This window comes from Mastomys coucha, unplaced genomic scaffold, assembly GCF_008632895.1.
Source record: "Mastomys coucha isolate ucsf_1 unplaced genomic scaffold, UCSF_Mcou_1 pScaffold16, whole genome shotgun sequence".
Taxonomy (NCBI): Eukaryota; Metazoa; Chordata; class Mammalia; order Rodentia; family Muridae; genus Mastomys; species Mastomys coucha.
Genome location: NW_022196898.1, coordinates 93,649,077 through 93,668,711, shown reverse-complemented (window position 1 = coordinate 93,668,711; position 19,635 = coordinate 93,649,077). Strand labels below are relative to the sequence as shown.

Genomic DNA, 19,635 nt, shown 5'->3' with positions numbered 1-19,635 from the left:
GAGTATCCATTATACGGCTTGGGCCCTGATTATTTTTATCCTTTGTTCAACTCCTAACTCATCCAGACTTGGCATATTCTCTGCTAAAAGCCCAAAACATGTGACCCACAACATAGGAGGAAACACGTGACCCCCTCTCTTCCCTACGTCTCCCCATTCCATGAGTGCAAACCTTGCCTTCCTTCGTGTTACTGAGTAGGATGTCCCTGTGTGACCAGACCTTTCGTGAATCTTGCCATTCCTTACGTCATTGTCATCAGTGTCCCGAGTTATCAGCCATTCTTTCCAGCATCAAATCCCTTCCTGACCTCACATGCCCCGCCAGCTGCTACTTACTCCCTCTCTCTGTGGTCCCATTTCAGGAAAAACAAAACAAAACGAGAATTGCCTCAAAAATAGCCCGTCCTCACTGCTTCCAAACCTCTCCTCCTGTTTTCCTTTGAATCCATTTCAAGCTGGCTCTCATCCCTACCACACCACTGAAACTCCCGTGTCAACATCCTCATAACTTCTGAGGCCAAATTAACTGCGAAACCTCAAGCCTTGCCTTGGAGTGTTTGACACAGTTATTCGCACCAAGGTCTCTGTGGATCTCTGGATCTTTTCCTTTAGCCCGGGCCCTGCCTTCTGTCTCCTTGATTGACTTCTTGTTTCCCTGTCTTTCGGACACTGAGAATCCTCGGAGACCAGTGTTCCAGCCTAGCATCACGTCTGTATTCACTCACTAGCTGAGTGAATTCTCAGCTCAGGCCTTTAAAGTGCCTCATGCAGGAGTATCTCTGAGACTTAAACCACCGATCTCGATTTGTTTACCTGGCTGGCTCTTTTGTTGGAATCTCCACCTGGTTTTGTCGCAAAAACAACTAATGTCACAACTAAAACTGAATTCTAATCCCCCAACACGGGATGTTTCTGGTGTCCTGTTTCTGCAAAAAGTAATTTTCATAGTAGCTCCGACTCAAGCCCTTAAATTCATTCTTAAGATACATCTCTTTGTACAATATTGTCTGTCAGAAAAGTTTATAATATACATTTTTGGATATTAGATTATTCATGCCTGTAATTTTAAATTGCTAAGTAGAATTCCATCAACAGTCATAGGTAACGATGCATGCCCAGTGCCCAGACCGCTTCTACATATTTTAGCTACGATTCTTTTGAGCTCCATAAAACCCTATGAGCTATAATTACTATCCTTCCTAAGGCACAGAGTAATTTGTCAACATTACCTGGCTAGTATATGAAAGAGCCATGATTGTGGCCTGGATTGTGGTACATTATACATTTGAGTATTTACACTGTTTAGAAGTTCCCAGTTGTATTCAATCATGCTTTACTAATTACCTTTGCTTACAAAGCCCTTTCTCAGTTTGGAATAATTTCTTTAGCAAATATTCTCAAAAACTGGGTTGCTCTAAGAGTAAAAGCCTTCTTTCTTCATTTAGGATAACTTATTGTTATTAAACACTGGCTTTTTGGAATCTGAAGTTATACATAGTTATTAACCATTTTTTTTGCTAATAGAGAAGATGGGGGAGGGGAGGACTTAAATAAATTCCACTCTTAATTTAGTTGCAACTTATTGTGACCACTCATTCAATCGTGTGGCTTTGAGTTTCCTGTCTTATGCTGAGATAGTCTCATGACACTTTGCTCCCAGCTGCATTAACTGCACCCTTCTTACTGTCAGATGGAGAACGTTTTGTGTTCCTCTCCCTCAAAACAGCAGCAACAACAACACCACACCCCACACTCCGCTCGCTGGATCAAATACTGCTGCTTCCTGTAAGCGGATGGATCTGTTCCCGTTTTCATGGTCACAGGGGCAATAGGTCTTACTTTTAATGACTTGCAATGTCTGGATTTTATACGTACCTTTGCCATTCATTGTTGTGTCAAGATCCTAGAGACATGAGGGATGGTTGATGTCAAGATGTACTGTCCATGGCTGTATGCCAACTGTGACCATAAAGAATGTCATCTGAATTTTGATGGGCATTGTATCAAATCCGTAGATTACTTTGGTGATATAGTCATGTTCATACATCAATTCTGCTGATCCAGGATCATAGGTCTTTTTTTTTGTAGTGTCTTTTAAATTTCTTACTATAACAAATTAATTTTTTTATTATATACCTTGAATAGGATATTTTTCCTAGTTTCCATGTGAGCAAGTTCATTATTAGTAAATTTGAAAGATACTTGGTTTGTATGCAGATTTTGTAGCCGGGAATGTTATTGTACTGTAATTGCTAATCAGCTATTGATATGTTTGGGACAGACCCTGTCTCAAAAATAAGCTGACAGCATCCAGATGAGTGACACCTTGGCCACAGTCCTCTTGACATCTGGTCTTCTCATACATGGATAAACATGCGCATACTTACCGCACACATGAACATGTACAAACACATACAAATGTGTACACACATAAAAAGTGGAAAAGTGACTTCAGGAAGTAGCAGATATTTTTTTCTTAATGTGCATGAAGATGTAGCATGGGATACAGTACCCAGCTGTCCCTGTTTGACTCAAGACACCATACTGTATAATGTGTGAGCTCTAATCTCAACAACAAAGGACAGGTGCGTCTTATGCTGATTAGATTATACAAAAAATATTATGTGTTACTGCATAAAATTGCAACTTTTTAAAAAAAACTGCCATGAACGGCAAAATTCAAAACTAGGCTGAACTAGTGAATGGCCAACTCTGATCACTGATTGTCACCCATAGTCACTGTGTTACATAGTATGACCCACACTTTTACTTATGTGCTGAAACCATGGTACATAAGTCAGCATCACATGTGTTACAGTTTGCACTATAAACCTCATCCCAGATGCTGCAGGCAATAAACCATCCAGGCCCCTAACAACTGTAATCGATAATCTGCCATCTGGTAATTTGCGAAAGAGTGCACTCTAAGATGCTGTGAAGAAAGCGAATGAAATATAGCGGCAGGGAAAAAATAAATCCACCGCAATAGCATGCCTACTAATACTTACATCTCCATGGAAACTAATATTAAATTATGAGCAGATTGTGTGGTGTGTTTGGGAGAGCATCCATCACACTATACGCACTTTCCCTCCCTTTAAAAGTCCTCCTCGCCTAGCAATCCCAACACCAGCTTCTATGCCTGAAAGACAATAAACAAAACTGGAAGGAGCTTTGGGGATTTCCAATTTAACACCATGTGTAGTGATCCACAAAGGGAATGAGATTCTATGGTAAGCTCCCCGGAAGTCAGATCTTCTGTGTGTTTTTTTAATTTTCTTTGGGACACCGTGAGATGCTTCGTGTTGCAGGGAATGTTAAGGCTATTTTTATTCCAGATTTTAATGAGTCCTGAGTCTGTCACTAGGCCACCTTTCATGGGTGTCTTCACAGAGCTTACCTTCATAACACTTGGTTCACCGTGAGGAAGGGAGAACCGCACAGTCCGATGCCCTTCACTGGAGTCATCAGAGGACTAGAGAGCTAACAGGCCTAAGACTAGGACCTTGCCGAGCTCACCAGAAACAGAGCTCAGAGAATGTTGTGGCCTTCATGGGCCGATGGCTGCAGGTGAACAATCTCAGTTGTCACATACGCTGGGGGCTTGGTCCCAGGCCATCTTAACGTAAGGTGGGCATGTGCTCAGAGCGCCAGGGAAACCAGGGCATCAGAACTGACCCACTGACCCATTTTTACTTTTAGCATTTGTTAAAAAGCATCAAGATACTGGCTTTCACAAGGGAGTTCACAGAGTTGGAGGCATACAGAAGTGTTGGTAGCTAGTGGGACTTGTACAAATGCAATCAGGGGGTAGTTCTGTCATCATATTCAGACTTGGGGCTTCTAAAAGTCACAAACAGACCCCTTGCCTACCACTCAGTTGCAGCAAAATTTTTTTTCACCAAGAAATTTCAAAAGCTTGTTTTCAAATTTTTTTTTTCTTTCCAAGATAGCAGTTTTGATACCAGACTAATTTCTCTCAACAACACGGATTGATCAGAACTGCACAGGCAGTGCTTCTGATGTAAAGAGATGAGGTCTTGTTTGACCCGTGCTTAGACTCAAATATGGACCTGATAAGGTCTGGGTGAGATGTTCAGTAAGAGCAATGCAAGGAGCGCAGGGAAGGTTTGCAGGGATCTTAGGACTGCCAGGGGAACCCTGTTCCTTTGCCTTTACTCCCCTCTTACACTAAAGGCTGGATTTTCTGAGTGGTCTTCGTGAACTCTGTAACCCCTCCAATCATCATTTCCAAATATACATCAATTCCCTATTCTTGTGCAGCTCTTGAGATGTGTGTGAGCATAAAAACAAAAGCTATATATTTCCACCCTGTGTTTCCACATTTTGGATCCCCTCCAGACACCATTCTGAATATGACACTCCTATGCAGGGCACTAAAAATGGTTCTTGCCTCAAAATAAAACCTTTAAAGATCCCTTAGTAGCTATTCAGGGACTGGAATTCATTTTCCATTCTCCACCCTTTGGCCAGCTGTAGAATCGAAATGCTCACATAAAACACCGAGCATGCACTTCATGGCAAATTTGATTTTTCTTCTACAATAGAAGTGTGAGTCACAGTTACCACACGCTGCATTTCTGCTTAGATAATATACAAAGCAATAATGGACCTCATCAAGGGATAACAGGTCCTTTAAAATTTTTTATTTTATAGGTAGCTTTCACATAAACTTTGGGTACACCTACCTACTGCATCAAGCATGTAAATTCTAAGACTTCAAATCACAAGGCTCGATATTTTAGGCCATTATATCTCAAAGCATAACTGCTTAAAATCTTTTATTACAAGTAGTTTGTGCACATAAATGTTCCATCACAACAGCGGGGGGGGGGGCATGGAAACGTTAGCGAACTACATAAATACTATAGTACCTGCCTTGAAGTTATTCTTACGTTAAGTCAGAATATACTCTAAACATCTTACATAGAAAACACTGCTCAGTAGCCTATGTGTAAGAAACACTTATTTTTGTTTTTAACTGATCTGCCTTTCAGAGGTCTTTGAAGGAGAAAAAAATACAAGATTAAAATTCAGTCCTCCAGTAAGATAGAGTATGCTGGCAGCTTTGGTTAAAATACTCTATATGCAATTTCCTCTGCACATGGGCTCCAGCAAGCCCCTCAGTGGCGTCGGATAACCGAGACTGAGGATCTAATCATGCTCATACTGGACGCTATTTGGAAGCGGTTCATCCTGCCGGTCAATAGCAACACTTACTCTACCGTTGCGCATCTAGCTCCTGACCATGGCTTCTCTAGCGAAAGCAAAGTCCACTGCTGAAATGCTTTCTGAACATTTTCAACGCATTCAGAAACAACTATAGTCTAGCAGCCACACAAGGAGGCCCAGGTACCATTATTTACTACTTCTTTTGACCTAGGATTTTCAACACCATCTTTGAAAACACAGAGACAAGGGCGGCAAAAAAACGGCAGAGCCCCGCATGCCTCGCGCTAGAGCTGAGCAGGAACCCATTGTTCGACTCTCCCTTTCCTGTGCAGTTACTAAAGGCGGTATCTTATCCTCCTGGACAATGGCAACTTTAAGAGCTCCAGCAGTGATCCATGGAGCCCTCACACAACACGGTCCATGTGCTTTGTGAGACAGGCGAGGATGCTTAACAGCTCTTTCCCCAGGGGAAGAGGGCGGAGGCGTCCTTGGCTTAGGAGCCGTTTTTATTGCACACCTGGCCCTGGCTGATGCTGTCCTCCAGGTACTGGCTGCCCGTCTCGCTCCTGCTGTGGATGGTGGAGGGGATGCGGGAGGGGCGCCTCTCGGAGTTGCTGTCCTGCGGGGCACAGCAGATCATCTTTCGCATGGTGTTGTACATGTCCTCGTCCTTATACGAGTAGATGATGGGGTTCATGACGGAGTTGAGCAGTGCGAGCAGCAGGAACCAGCGCTTCACGTGCTGCACGTTACACTCCTTGCAGTTCAGGCCGTCCAGCAGCAGCACCACCAGACCTGGGGTCCAGCAGACCACGAAGGCGCCTGCAGGAAGAGAGGAAGAAGTAAGGGGTGCTCAGACCTCCGCACGCTGACTGGGGTTTCTGTCCCCTTCTTCGGTGTTTTGTCACCTGCCGCGGGTAACTTACACTCTTCCTTGGAGGGTTAGAGGTGAGTGGGTGGAGCCCACTCTGGCCATCCATGGTGTCCTATCTCAATAGTCATCTGCTCCCTCAGGCCTCACTATTGATAAAAGCTAACCTATATAAAGTAATTATAAGGTGTTCTACATGCGGGAGCCCCAGCAGTGAACCACATTAGAAGGTTGCTGTAGTTACTCACATTTGACAGGAAACTGTGGCTCCATTCCTAGAATCTGTGTGCAGGGCTCCAGAACTCTTAATCTTACCCATTCTACTGTTCCCGACTTCAGACTTTCTAAACACTTCCTTGAAAATTCTAGCAATGACTAATGCACAGCCCCCCCCCCCCCCCCCCCCGCCACCAAATGGCACTGTACAATGGCCATTGTCAGGGGCAGGCAGCCAGGCCCCTACAGCATTATCTTTAGACTTGAATTAAGTCAAAAGTTCCATCCATCACAAACACACACTGTTCTCTGTGACATGTTCACGGACTGTTTACCTAATCACTTGCTGAGATCGCCATTGGTTTTGTAAGAAACAATTCTCTCGTGGTATGACAGACAGAAATGTGCTTTGTAGAGCGTGGTGGAACACGAATACCATCCACCAGTAACTGGATCGCACTGATCTTACCTCTCAGTGGTGTTTAAACAGGCTCAGTGATATGCTGCCTAGTTAACATAGCCTGGGGCACCGGTCAGCAGCTACCTTTTATATGTGACTATGACCTGGTGGGAGAGATGCCTTTCTTGATTAACTCATAGGATCATGCTATGAGATTGGCAGCAGAGAAGGCATGTACTTTGCCCACGATAAATAGGTTTTGGGAGTCACCTAATTCTGGATGTATGCTCTTCCTCCACAGATGATATTTTTCACCATGATGGGACCCATCCACTTAACATGATGTGGTTCTTTTTCAATGGTCTTATGAGCCACTGCTTACAAGTTAAATAAACATTCATCTCAAGCTTTCGATATGCTTGGGGCTCTGCCAGACAGTGTCTGGGAGCTACCAGTTAGCATGGAAAACAGAATGCACCACGTCTATGAAACCATATCAACAACCAGTTACTCTCATCGGTTAGAACTCCCTCTGGGCAGTTTTCTTCTTACTGTTCACATAAATGTGGTCGTATGTGAGGATCAGAGATGATGAGAAACGGTCTGAAATACTGTGTTTGAGCTTCTGAGCTGGGGCTTTGCTTGGACCAAAGTTGGACATGTAAGAGATAACAACAGAGGTTAGTTTTCTAATTTATAATTACATATCACCAAAGCCTACTATTTTCCCCATTACAGTTGCTTGTTTGTTTGTTTTTCTGGTATGACTAACATGTGGGTAAAGAACTGGATGTGAATTTCAGAGAGAGTATGGGATCCTGGTGCACTAATTGTACAACTCACGGAGACCCAAGACACATTGTAGGGACAGGGCTTCCTCCACTGTACATGAGAGACTTTATGGCACAACTCCTTTGGTGGGTGTGCAATTAGTTATTCAGCTTGGACCATTTTTTTTAAGAGGGTAAAATAGGATGGAATGACTCAGACTACTACATAGACCGAATTATTCAATTTTTATTTAACTTTATATATTACATGTGAGTACATTAGCAATGGAACAGCAGATCCCTATCTTTTAAAAGACTTATTTTTATTATTTTTAATGAAGTGTGTTTGTGTAGGTATGTGTACAGGAATGTGGGTGTCAATGGAGGCATCCAGAGGCATCAGACCTGGAGCTGGAGTCACAGATGGTTATAAGCTGCCTGTGGTCAGTGCTGGGAACTGAACTCAGGTGCTTGGAAGAGCAGCATGCCCTCTTAACCACTGAGCCATCTCTCCACACTCCAAAGCATACTTCTTATTGTGGGCTTAGTGGGTCTTTGAAAAGCATTAGTTTGAATGCCTAACTGAAAAAAAAAAATCCAGTGGGAATATTCCAGTGTCCTTGGGGAGAAAGGAAAAGGAATGGAAAGAAAGAAAAATAATGGGAAGAAAGAAAAACTAGCATCTGATTTAGATCTTACACAGCAGCATTTCATAAACATGGGGCATCCAAGCCAACGAGAGGAGACAATGGAGCTTAAGGAGAGAGAAAAGACATCAGGAAGAAAGAAGGAGGTTTCAGTAGGGCATGTGAGTGTGTGTGTGTGTGTGTGTGTGTGTGTGTGTGTGTGAGTGTGTGTGTGTGTGAGTGTGTGTGTGTGTGTGTGTGTGTGAGTGTATGTATGTGTGTGCTTGTGTGCAAGTGTGTGTGAGTGAGCGTGTGTATATGTGTGTTTGTGTGTTGTGTGTCGGTGTGTTTGTTTAAATTTTGAAAGCTCTATTCCCCATTCAGCACATTGGTTTATATTAGTCATCAGGTGACATAATACTACAAATAAACCTTTAAGTTGATGCCTTATTTGTCATAACATGCTAATTTACACACACACACACACACACATTTCACTTTTTCTTTTTTCAAATAGTTTATTTAGTAGTAATGTGGCACTTTTTATTGACCACCAATTACATGTCAGTACTGTTTTATTATTTTTAATACGAATTAACCATTTAATTTTTCAGTATATTTCGCTGAGATAGGCACTAATCCAATTTTCATTTTAACCCCAAGGCCTTCTGCCAGGTGACATGCTGAAAGACACGCCTAGCTGGAACTGGCAAGGCCAGGATTTTAAACCAGGGAGCCTTGCACCTGTCTCCGTGCTAGGCTAGTCACCTGGCAGTGGGTCAGAATGTGTTTCCCAGGAAGAGAAGTGCTGCTCCTGGATCCTCAGGTTCCGTTATGTCATATCTGACTGTGGAGCTGCATCCAAGTCAGTTCCTGATGTGCAACAGGGAGATTGTCTGGTAGGAAAGAGAGAGGAGGGCAGGAGAGATGGCTCAGTGGTTGAGAGCACTGACTGCTCTTCCAAAGGTGCTGAGTTCAAATCCCAACAACACATGGTGGCTCACAATCATCTGTAACGGGATCCAGTGCCCTCTTCTGGTGTGTCTGAAGACAGTGACAGTGTACTCACATACATAAAATAAATAAATTAAAAAAGAAGAAAGGAAAGGGAGAGGAGAAAATAGAAGGTGAAGGTAGACCAGATGGACGAAGAGAAGAGGTAAAGCTAGTCATAGGGTAAAAGAGAAATAATCGTGTTGATCTTCTGTTGGTATTGTTCCCAATGAACAATGAAAGACAACTCTCCTCTGAAAGAACAGCGTAAGCTTGGCAGGGGTGGGGGTCTGGAGGGCGCTGATTACCTACAGAAGAGGGATACCATGCTGAAGCCCACATCCTACACACTAACTGGGATAACATAAGATCCCCACACCCTGAAGGCCAGGTTCTCATCCATGTGCTCCACACAGAGCAGGTACTGTTGTGTGTGATCTAACAGTTCATTTCCTAGAGAGTCTTACCATGTGTCATCCAAAAGGTATGATGCCACTCTCTCAAAATATTTTAAATGACATGTCAGGAACAGTTTGGGCCCTGGGAATCTGTAACAGTAGAAAATTCTTAAAGAATGTGGGAATAGCGGATGTGTATGGGAGGAAAGGGGCTGGGATATGGCTGGCAGAGCTGCTTACCTAGTGTGCATGAAGCCACTGGTCCCACCCACTGCTCCCACCAAATAAACCAAGTGGCAGTGCACTTGGAGAAGTGGAGGCAGGAGGACCAAAGTGTAAGCTCATAGTTAGTTAAAAGTGTCTTAAGGGCAAACTGGGGCACATGCAACCGTGTCTAAAGTGAGTGGGGGTTGGGAAAGGAAAGCTATCCTGGGAGGTCCAGCTCAGTCAGTCCCCTATCAATCTTTTATAAATTCTAGAAAAAATCTTAAAGGAATGCTCTCTCTCTCTCTCTCTCTCTCTCTCTCTCTCTCTCTCTCTCTCTCTCTCTCTCCTTCCCTCTGTGTGTGTGTGTATATCTGTGTTCATGTGTATGTGTGTTTTCTGTCTCAATGTATAGACAATTATTGCTAGGAACTACCAGGGTTCAAAGAAGCCACGATAAGATCAAGTTTCCACCTAACAATAGAATCAGCATTAACCAATAGGCATCGGTCCACTGCTGCCTATTTAGGAATGAGTGGAAGAAATTAGAAATGCTTTTCTTGGAGAGGATTAGGAGAAGACCTGATGGGTCAACTGTCTTCTAAACCCTGCATGTTGATCACACAGAAGAGATTAGCATGCACTTGTCCTGGCTGTTCTAGGAGGTCATATGGAGCAGGTGGAGGTGGACAGAGAGCTAAGATTTGTATGTAAGGATTCAAGTAAATGGAGGGATTTAAGGGAAGCTTGTATGTGCAGGTCGAGTTTCTCTGGACCATATATGTCTTTTGTCTACATCATTGTAAGATGCATACAGGGAGATTTTAATGTTAAAGATATGCTAAATTTCTTCTGAAATTTTTTCATTTAGGAAATTGCCAAATTCTATGTAACCATTAGATTCAACTCATTATAAAATTCAGACAAATTTGACTTGTTTCCAGAACATATGCAGTTCCTCCCCTAAAAACTGATCAAGGTAAATTGTTAGTTCCCCATGTTATCTAGCCATCTGAATTACAAGGGAATTCATGTGCATGTGCACATGTGTGTGCACATGTGTATGTGTGTGGGAGTGCACATTCACATGTGTGCACTTAGAAACAAACCTGGATGCTATGTTTACATGTTGTCCACCTTGTATTTTTGAGATAATCTCCCATGAGTCTGACACTCGTCAATGGGTTAGTCCTGCTAGCCAGCACGTGCCAGGGATGTGCCCTGTCACCTAAGCATCACCGATATTAAGTTAATGTATCACTATCTACCCGCCACTGAGAATACATTCATATACCAGTACATTCACGTTCTTTTTCACATGGTCTGATGATCAATCTCAGGTTCTTATGCATTCCAAGCAAATACATTACCCACTGAGCAATCTTTCCATCCCAGTAAGAGAAAATTTTAATAATTCACCTTCTGATGCCCCCAGTGGACCTAATATCAGCACCTGTGGAAGTGTGTAGAACTCATAGATTCCCTGGGTGGGTATAAGGTACAGCCCATTTTGTAAACTATCTCTAAACTGACTCAAAATGATTCAAGCAATCTGATCCAGATGACAAAATCACTGACTCCATTTTTAAAAGGGGAAAGAGTCAGGATCTTTTAAAATGAGAAAAACATATCTCTTTCCCACAGATTTGGAAAAAAATGCCCATGTTCACATATATAAATCAGTGTACAAACTCTAGTCTCAAGTGAGTCTGCAGGCAAGACACACACAGGCCTCCTCTGGGAGCCATCTGCTCTTTGTTTTGCTTTGCCATCCCACCCCCTAATCTGAGGTCTAGCTCCCATCCATCACCCACAGTGATCAATCTTTCATTTCCTCGAGTACCTTCTACTGCAGCATCCGCATGCCTCTGGGCACATTACCTGCTTCAGTCCCTATTACCACTTTCCCCAGAGCTCTCGGCCAGGCGGAGTGCTTACAGCTTTAAATGCTTCCCATCTAAAGCCCAGACATACAGAATTGCTATCTTACTCTCCTAGGTGATGAACTTTGATATTTAGAGCATTTGAGCTTGAGCTCAAGAGCCCTGGATGGAAGGCCCTATTCCCCTCCACAGGCTCTTAGTATTGTGCATTATTTAAAGTGACTTTTAGTGCACAGCCCTTATCTCCAGGCCTTTCATAAGCCCCCTAAGTGAGCAAGCTTTACCCTAGACATCTTTGTTACCCTTAGCATGAAGCTCCACATTCAGCAGCAAAGGAGATAAGTCAGATGAACCTGACTGGAGGCTGCGAAGAGTCACATGGCCCGGCACTACGCTAGCTAAGCTGCCATGGCCTGCCATTGCTGACAGTGCACTCTCTTGCCTCTCAGGACTTGGCAGGAATGGAAACCAGGCCCTACGACTCCAGCAGCTCTTGGAGAAGAGCTCAGAGGAAGAAACCGTCTGTTGAGCTGAGTACTGGAGGTCAAGAATGACTGTGCAGAGGGGTCAGAAAGAGCTCGAGACACCTGGGGAATCCCAATCACCTGGGGATGGTTTTAAACCAGGTAAGCCAGTGAGGAAGTCAGAGGGAGTCTGAGAACGGAAATCTAGACAAGCTCCTGTGTAATACTCAGGGGTGTGGGTTATGTAGCTCAGACTCTAGGTGCCTTCTTCAACAACTTTACCCAGAAAGGAACTAGAATGTCCTCAGACATCCATTCTAGATGATGAATTAACTTCTCTCCCGAGCATCTGAAGTGGCATGGATTATGTGCCCTTCTTGGGAGGATCAAGAAAACACTTCTTTGCATGGAACGCCAATAAGGAAGACTGGGTCAAAGGTTTCTCTGCCTCCATAGCAGCTCAATGGATGGTGAGATCAATTTAGTAGTTCACAGCCGGCACTGAGAAGAAAAGCGAACCGAGCAGAAAGCATCAGCGGGTGTAAAATGTAGTCAAGGTATATTTGTTTCTCAAAACGTGCTTCAGTCACACACACACATGTGCATGTGCGTGTGAGTGTGCGTATGCGTATGCGTGTGAGTGTGCGTGTGCGTGTGCTGTGCTGGGATTTAGAAGCTATGGCGTATCTTATTGTGGATCCCAATTTAAAATTAAACTCAAAAATCTACTTCTGTATATTAGTGGTTTTTAAATCACTTCTTAAAAGTGGAAGAATACTCTTCCCAAAGGAAGTTTCTCATCGGAATTTTTAATCAGTTTTTTTTCCCCTGACTAAAGAAAGCATGGGAGATGGATGGAGTGTTGGTTAAGCCACGCACAGCAAATTTGCTCTCCTTTGTATCCCACAGGCCTCTCATCCCCATCACATACAGTTCTGGTTTGAATCTGTTCCCCAAGGTGTCGGGCTTTTGAATGCTTGTTCGCCCAGCTGGTGGCACTGTTTTGCCAGCTGTGGAATCTTTGGAAGGTGAGGCCTCATTGGAGGGGAGATGGCTGTTTGGAGGCTATGCCTGCCTCCTTCATAGCCCACCATGTTTCTTATCTCCCCCATCTTCTCACCAACACCCACTAAGCAATATCTAAAGTTCTATGTTCCTTAATGTGATGGACTAGAATCCTCTCTAAAGGCCCTGTTAGGTTGCTTCTGTCTGGCCGCTGGTTATGGTGACAAGAAAACCCCAACTCACCTACACACACTTCCACCCTTGGTGGGCCCACTGAACACACTCTGAAAACTAGTGCCATCCATGGTAGCCTTTTGATACTAGCAGCTCTTATAAGTCTTCTATCCCATAACTTAGCTTTATCCACTTTCTCAGATAGACAGGAAGAAGTGAGACTGTGAGTCTGCTCCCAGCTGCATCAGGGTTGCCTCCTGAGGGGAATCCACTTACCATGTCAGCTGCTACCAAATGAAAACGAGATGAGAGCTAGGTATCTCCCAGCTTAAGCAGTTCCCCCGGGGAGTGCTTTCGCATGGTAAGCCATGAGAGCCATGAGCCTTGACAAGGCCTCTGAAGACTGGCAGAAGTCCAGATGAAAAACTGACCAGGACCTGAAAAGGTTTGGATAGGTGGCAGGAGATGTGTTTGAGGGCAAGAGGGAGAGACAGAACTTGAAGGCATGTTGCTTTCTTGGGTCTAGGCAGTGACGGTAGAGTAAGAATCGAGAGTAGCTAGGAAGCGTGTGTCTGGGATTGCCAAGCAGAGGAACCTGAGGAGAGTTCTGTCTGGAGGTGGGGTAGAGAAAGCAGTTGTTCTGTTATAGGCACTTAAGAGTGTGTGTGGCTTTTTACATGTAGAGAGCAGCTGGAAACACGGTTGCAACTCTGAGAGTGATGCATACAAATGTTGACTTGGGAGCCATCAGCTCTAGGCTGCAACTGAAGCCATATGCTGTTCTGTCAATAACTATCTACTAAGTAAGCGCCTTCCACAGCGGACACTAGAAGTGACTGTCCTCATGATGACATTTGAAGGAGAAGCCAAATTGCCTTCATTGCCAAGTGACAATTGTCAGTTGTCCTAATTACACACAGTTGTTTCTTAACGACTGTTTTATGTTCTTTTGGTACCCATTTTGAGACTCACTAATAATCTAGTCAGACCACGAATGAACTTTCTCCTCATAATCAAATAAACTAGCTTGAGTGCTTGAGTTTAAAAATAAAAAACGATGAGCTATCAAAGTTAGTTCTTAATCACACAGTAGAGTGTTCACACCAAGCCCCGAGATGGGAATTTGATGATTTCAGTTTAAGGTTATCGAAAGCATCCAATTAAAGGCACATCACATGCACATTAGAGGTCACATCAAGGGACAGCAATTCTCCAGGCAGGCAAACTGCCCTCAGTCATTAATTTAAGATGGTGCAGCATTCCTAGGGGGTGGGTGACTGTCAACTTGGCTTCAATTGTCAACTTGACAGGATTGTTGAGTTGTCTAGGAAGAGGGAACTTCGTGAAGAACTGCCAGGTGAGGAAGGCCTGTGGCTAGGTCTGGAAGGCATTTTTAAAATTGCCAATTGATGTAGAAGGGCAGTGTCAACTTTGGGCAGGAGGTCCTCGATTGTGTAAGAAGGTAGCTGAGCAAGCTACGGAGGGCAAGACAGCCATTAGTATCCCTAGTCTTTGCTTCAGTGTCTGCCCCAGGTTCCTGCCTATGTCCCTTGATGATAGGCTTCAGCATGTAGGATGGAATAAATCACTCCGTTCCCAAGCTGTGCCCCCTGATGGTGTTCACCACAACAGATAGGCAAACGAACAATGTGTGCATGTGATTAGAGTCTCCAGTTGCACAAAACCTAATCTCCAGGACTCATAGGTTTCTCTTCCCTGCCTCTTAGACATGTGTCCATACTTTCATCTGTTTAAAATTTTACAAGTGCAATTACAAAACAACAACAAAAAAAACTTTGACAAGAGAGTAGCTCACAAAACGCTCATAATGACAAAAACAGCCACGCAGCCTGGTCTCACTCTGGCACACGGACTACTAATTTCATCAAACGGGAGGATATATTTTAAATCTGTTCACTCTGTCATTCTTTGTTTTTAGCCCAAAGGGGGAAAAAAACCCACAGAGTGAAAAGCAATAATACTATGCTAGGAAGCCACAGGGCTGTCTGACTCACTAAAATAGAAAATTACAGCCCCACATAAAAATCAGGTGGCGACCCGCATTCTGGCGAAGGAGTCTTCGTATTTACAAGATAAAAATTAAATCGAAGCAAAAATGCAAAGTAAATAGGTATTTTGTGTTGTGTATGTATATGGCACACATTAACAGAATATTTAGGGGAAAGTGTTCTTACAATATTAAAGAATTTGGTCCGTGATTTAGAAATGATGCTTCTAGACGTCATTTGTCTTCGAATTCAAATTCATTTACTGATGTTGTTTTAAAAGTCTTAAAAGTCAGATAACCAAGACACAAAGATTTCCCCGTGTCTGAAAGGAGTGGTGTATACACTAGCGCCAATCTGCTGTGCTTCAAGCAGGTGCTGAGCGGGGGCGCTGCCCACAGACTCATTTGACATGGTAGTTTCCACCGTCAAGACTCCTGATTCTAACAAACAGTTTTTAGACACTTGTTTTAAATTTGTGGCCAGCTTCAGAAAGTTGGATCTCTTCGTGCCGAGCACTTAAAAAACACAGCCTGGAACAGAGGCTCGGCAGCTGGAGCCACAGCCGGCGCCTAATTCTAGTCTTTAACTTAGGGCAAGAGCTGGAAATCATAAACTTTGTTAGCAAACACGGTCTCTACCTCTAGATTCCACTTTAAACAGCTTGTGTGTGGACTCCCAATACCTCAGAATCTCAGTTCTCTCAAGGGCCTCCCACCATCCGAGGGAGGTCATCTGGAGCATGAGCAGAGAAGGGAGCTGTTTGGTATAATATAAACACTGACAGACACTGATTCGCTAACCCAACGATTTACAAAGGGCTTCCCACAGGAGTCCCTCTTTTGGAACAAAAAGCCATCTTTGGCCCCTTACCCAGAATGTTCTCTTTTCAACTGTGGGCATGAAATATTTTATGACACCGATTGCTCTTAGCACAGAATGGGGTCTTGGGGTAGGCATTAAAGTATCAATAAAGGGTTCACGTTTTCAAATAACATGGGAAGTTGGCCCAGGTAGGAAGCCCTGAGAGCTCAGAGGAATGAAAGAGGAAGCAGTTGTTTCTGGGGGAGAGTATAAAACTGCACTCCCTTGCAGAGACCGGAAACTGGGGAACTAGGCACCGCATCACAGAGGGACCACTTCCCACCTCACACCCTCGTCCCCGTGGCTGATCGCTGATGCTGCTGCTTGCCTCGGAGCCCAGACATATGCACTGTGCTTCTAACAGTCTAACAATCCAGTAAACTTTTCCCTCGAGAGAAATGCCCTCACCATTCTCATCATAGAGAGAGAAGAAGCTTGACATTGGCAGGCTCCTGCGTTGAAATCCTGTCTATGACCAAGGGCAAACTAGCTCTTTCCCCAGACTATAGAATATAGGCAATAGAATAAGCAGATGATAAGGTACCACAGGAGTTTTGTGAGAATTTAGTATGATGACATATGGAGAGTGTCCAACACAGAAAGCACTTCCAAAATGTTGATTCTGACTGCCTGGAAAAAGCTACTCCTCTCCTGCTGTACTTCTTAGATAATTTACAAGCTGACCTCAGTGTGCTTTGGCTTCTATAGTGTGTTCATGTGTGCACACTATAGAACATGTACACACATGTTATTTCCAACCACCTTTTGCCGGTATAACAGAATGCCACATGGTTTACATGCTGGGAAAATTCAGCATGGTGCCTGCATTCGGTGATAGCTTCACACTACGTCATCATACGGCAGGAGTGAGCAAGCATGCATGAAACCAGGGCAAGAGAGTGTGTGACCTTGTCACAAATCTACTGTCAACACAATCCATTCCTGGGAGCATGACATTCACTCCTTGCCCATGGCCCAGTCTCTTCTTAAATGGCTGACCTCATCACACAGCTAGCATGGTGACTGGGTTTCAACATGACTTTAGAGGAGATGGTTAAACTGTAAATGAGCATGCACATTCAAGTTACAATTCCTCACACTCTGCTCTGCTCCTGCCCATACCTGGAAACCCTACTGGATTGACAGCAAGAAGAGCTCCCTTTGATATCTTACTCAGCCTGGGAGTACCTTAGGGCCTCCCAGCCAAAGAAATGGTGTAAAAATACTTGTTATTTTAAGAGTAAATAAATCCCAGACCTTGAGTCGAGCCCAGATCCTGTCTGCTATGGTTTTTAATTTATGACTCTATTTCTCTGTTATCTCTTCACCTGTACATTGATGGGGCTGAACAAAAGGCTCCTTCTGGCTTTTATATTCAATAACTGTGAATTTTACCTTCTGTATCCTTCAGCCCTATTCTAACTAATTAAGGGAAAGGTCAAAATGGCTATTCTTCATAGTTTCAGATGAAGGTAGTCTTGGGTATAGTTTAAGATGATTATCACATAAATCCAGTCAAGACCGGCATCATGGCAGGCATCAGAATGCTACCAGGTGTTCATTCAATATTCACTTAACTGACGCTGGACACTAGTTAAGTTCTGAACCCTGCATAACCTTTGGGGTGAAGCCAAGTAAGCAGGGGATTACACAGGTAGCACAGAAGATTGTCCACGACACGCTGCAAGGGTGTTGTCCCAGTTAGTTTTCTGTGACTAAGAGAAAGCCCACGACCAAAAGCAACGTGGGCAGGAAAGGGTTTATTTCATTTACAGCCTAGAATCCTCCTAAAGGGAAGTCAGGGTGGGAACTCAAGGAGGAACCCGGGAGACAGGAACTGAAGCAGAGACCATGGAAGAACACTTCTTACTGGCTTGCCCTCCATGGCATTTTCTGAAATAATACAGTACACACCTTCAAAGAGTAACCTTGCTTAACATGATGCCCAAATGATGAGTGTATACAGGGCTTCGTGCATACACTTATGTGCATCACACTGCCCAAGGAACTGTCACTCACAGGAACATATTATTAGTGGTGGCCTCTGGAGTTGTACAATAGGAGGGCATTGCACTAGTAGGTCACATTACTCCTCCAGAGTTTAATGAACATTGTGTGTGAGTGTGTGTGTGTCTTAAATTACAGGATTTAGTACTTTCCAATGGCTATAGCTTAATCAATAGGTGTGACTTCATAGATACCCTGATGAGCATCGACTAACTCATTTTACCAAGCTAAGATTTGCCGTTTCTAATAAGATGTTTTTTAATTTCACCTAGAAAATTAGTTACTCCTGATGCCAGAATCATTCTGTGAACACTCTAAGTTTCTCAGATTCTTTCTTTTCCTGGCTGAGGTTTTTGTTGGATGACTTTAAACACTCTTTGTATTCCTTTTAGTGTTAAAAAACCCTTGGAAATCAATGAACTTTATATAATTCAACTAACAAGTCCTCCAGCCCAAATCAATGGTTAAAAATAGGTCATAGTGGGAGACTGCATTTGGACTGAACATGATCAAGCTATATTGCATGTATGAAATTCTCAAAGGATAAGTTAATAATATTCTAAAAAATAAACTAAATTTAAAAAACGTACCACATCAGAGAAGGTTGACTGAATAAATTATGATTTATCCAAACAGTGGCACAAGCTGTCAAGAATATTAATATGAATATGACATATGGTTATAATTTATTACTTAAATAAAAATAGACCATAAAACATTATGCATGATATGAACACATTATGCTTAAATGAATTGATTAATTCATTAAATGAGCAGATTCATCAATTATGCATTCATGATTATGTATTTGTGTACTTAGAGATGCTCTCCAAGCAGCTATGTAAATTTCCTAGCAGACAGTATAACCTATCGTTGGCACAATCCAATAGTCTTAACTCCTTCCCTCTGTATTTTTCAATGGTGTGTTCATTTTTGCCACAAGCACATCTTTGTTTTAAATCATATACCTCCACTAAAACCATTTCTGTTTCAATTCTGGGGATAGGTACATCATCGTCATACACTAGATTTCTACTGTAACAAACTAAGTCAGATGGATCCCACAGGCTGAGGTGCCAGAAGGTCACAGCTGCCTCTTCATTGTGTCTATGATTAGTTCACAGAATGGGAAAATGCAAAGCCAGGGCATGAGTCACCGAGTGGTAAAGTCACACTGCAACCCTTGACATAGGATCAATACAGATCAATTACATAGAGCATGCTGTCTGCTGTTATAAGACATCCTCACTTCTTTGCATTTGTTGTAACATAAATCACAAGGTTAAACACGGGATGTGCCCAGTGCGGGGCAGTCTTTGTGGCACAGGCCCATAGTCCTCACTATTTGGGAGTTTGAGGCAGGAGGATCACAAATTAAGGCCAGCCTGGGCAACCTGCCAAACAGTCCTTGGCCTAAAATATAAAATTAAAAAAAAAAAAAAAGTAAGAGGATATCTGGGACTGTAGCTCAGGGGGGATATCTGCAGCTCAGAGGGATATCTGCAACTCACAGGGGATATCTGCAGCTCAGGGGGGATATCTGCAGCTCAGGGGGGATATC

General features: G+C 43.3%; 1 protein-coding gene across 1 annotated transcript in view; it reads right to left on the bottom strand.

Moving 5' to 3' along the window:
- Positions 1 to 4,651: 4,651 nt before the first annotated feature.
- The window catches only part of Lpar3 (lysophosphatidic acid receptor 3), a 71,741-nt gene continuing 56,757 nt past the window's right edge, over positions 4,652 to 19,635 (bottom strand). Inside the window, exon 3 of the mRNA XM_031375762.1 lies at positions 4,652 to 6,015. Coding sequence (XP_031231622.1) covers positions 5,687 to 6,015 — 329 coding nt within the window. The 3' untranslated portion in view covers positions 4,652 to 5,686. The remainder of the gene's footprint in view (positions 6,016 to 19,635) is intronic.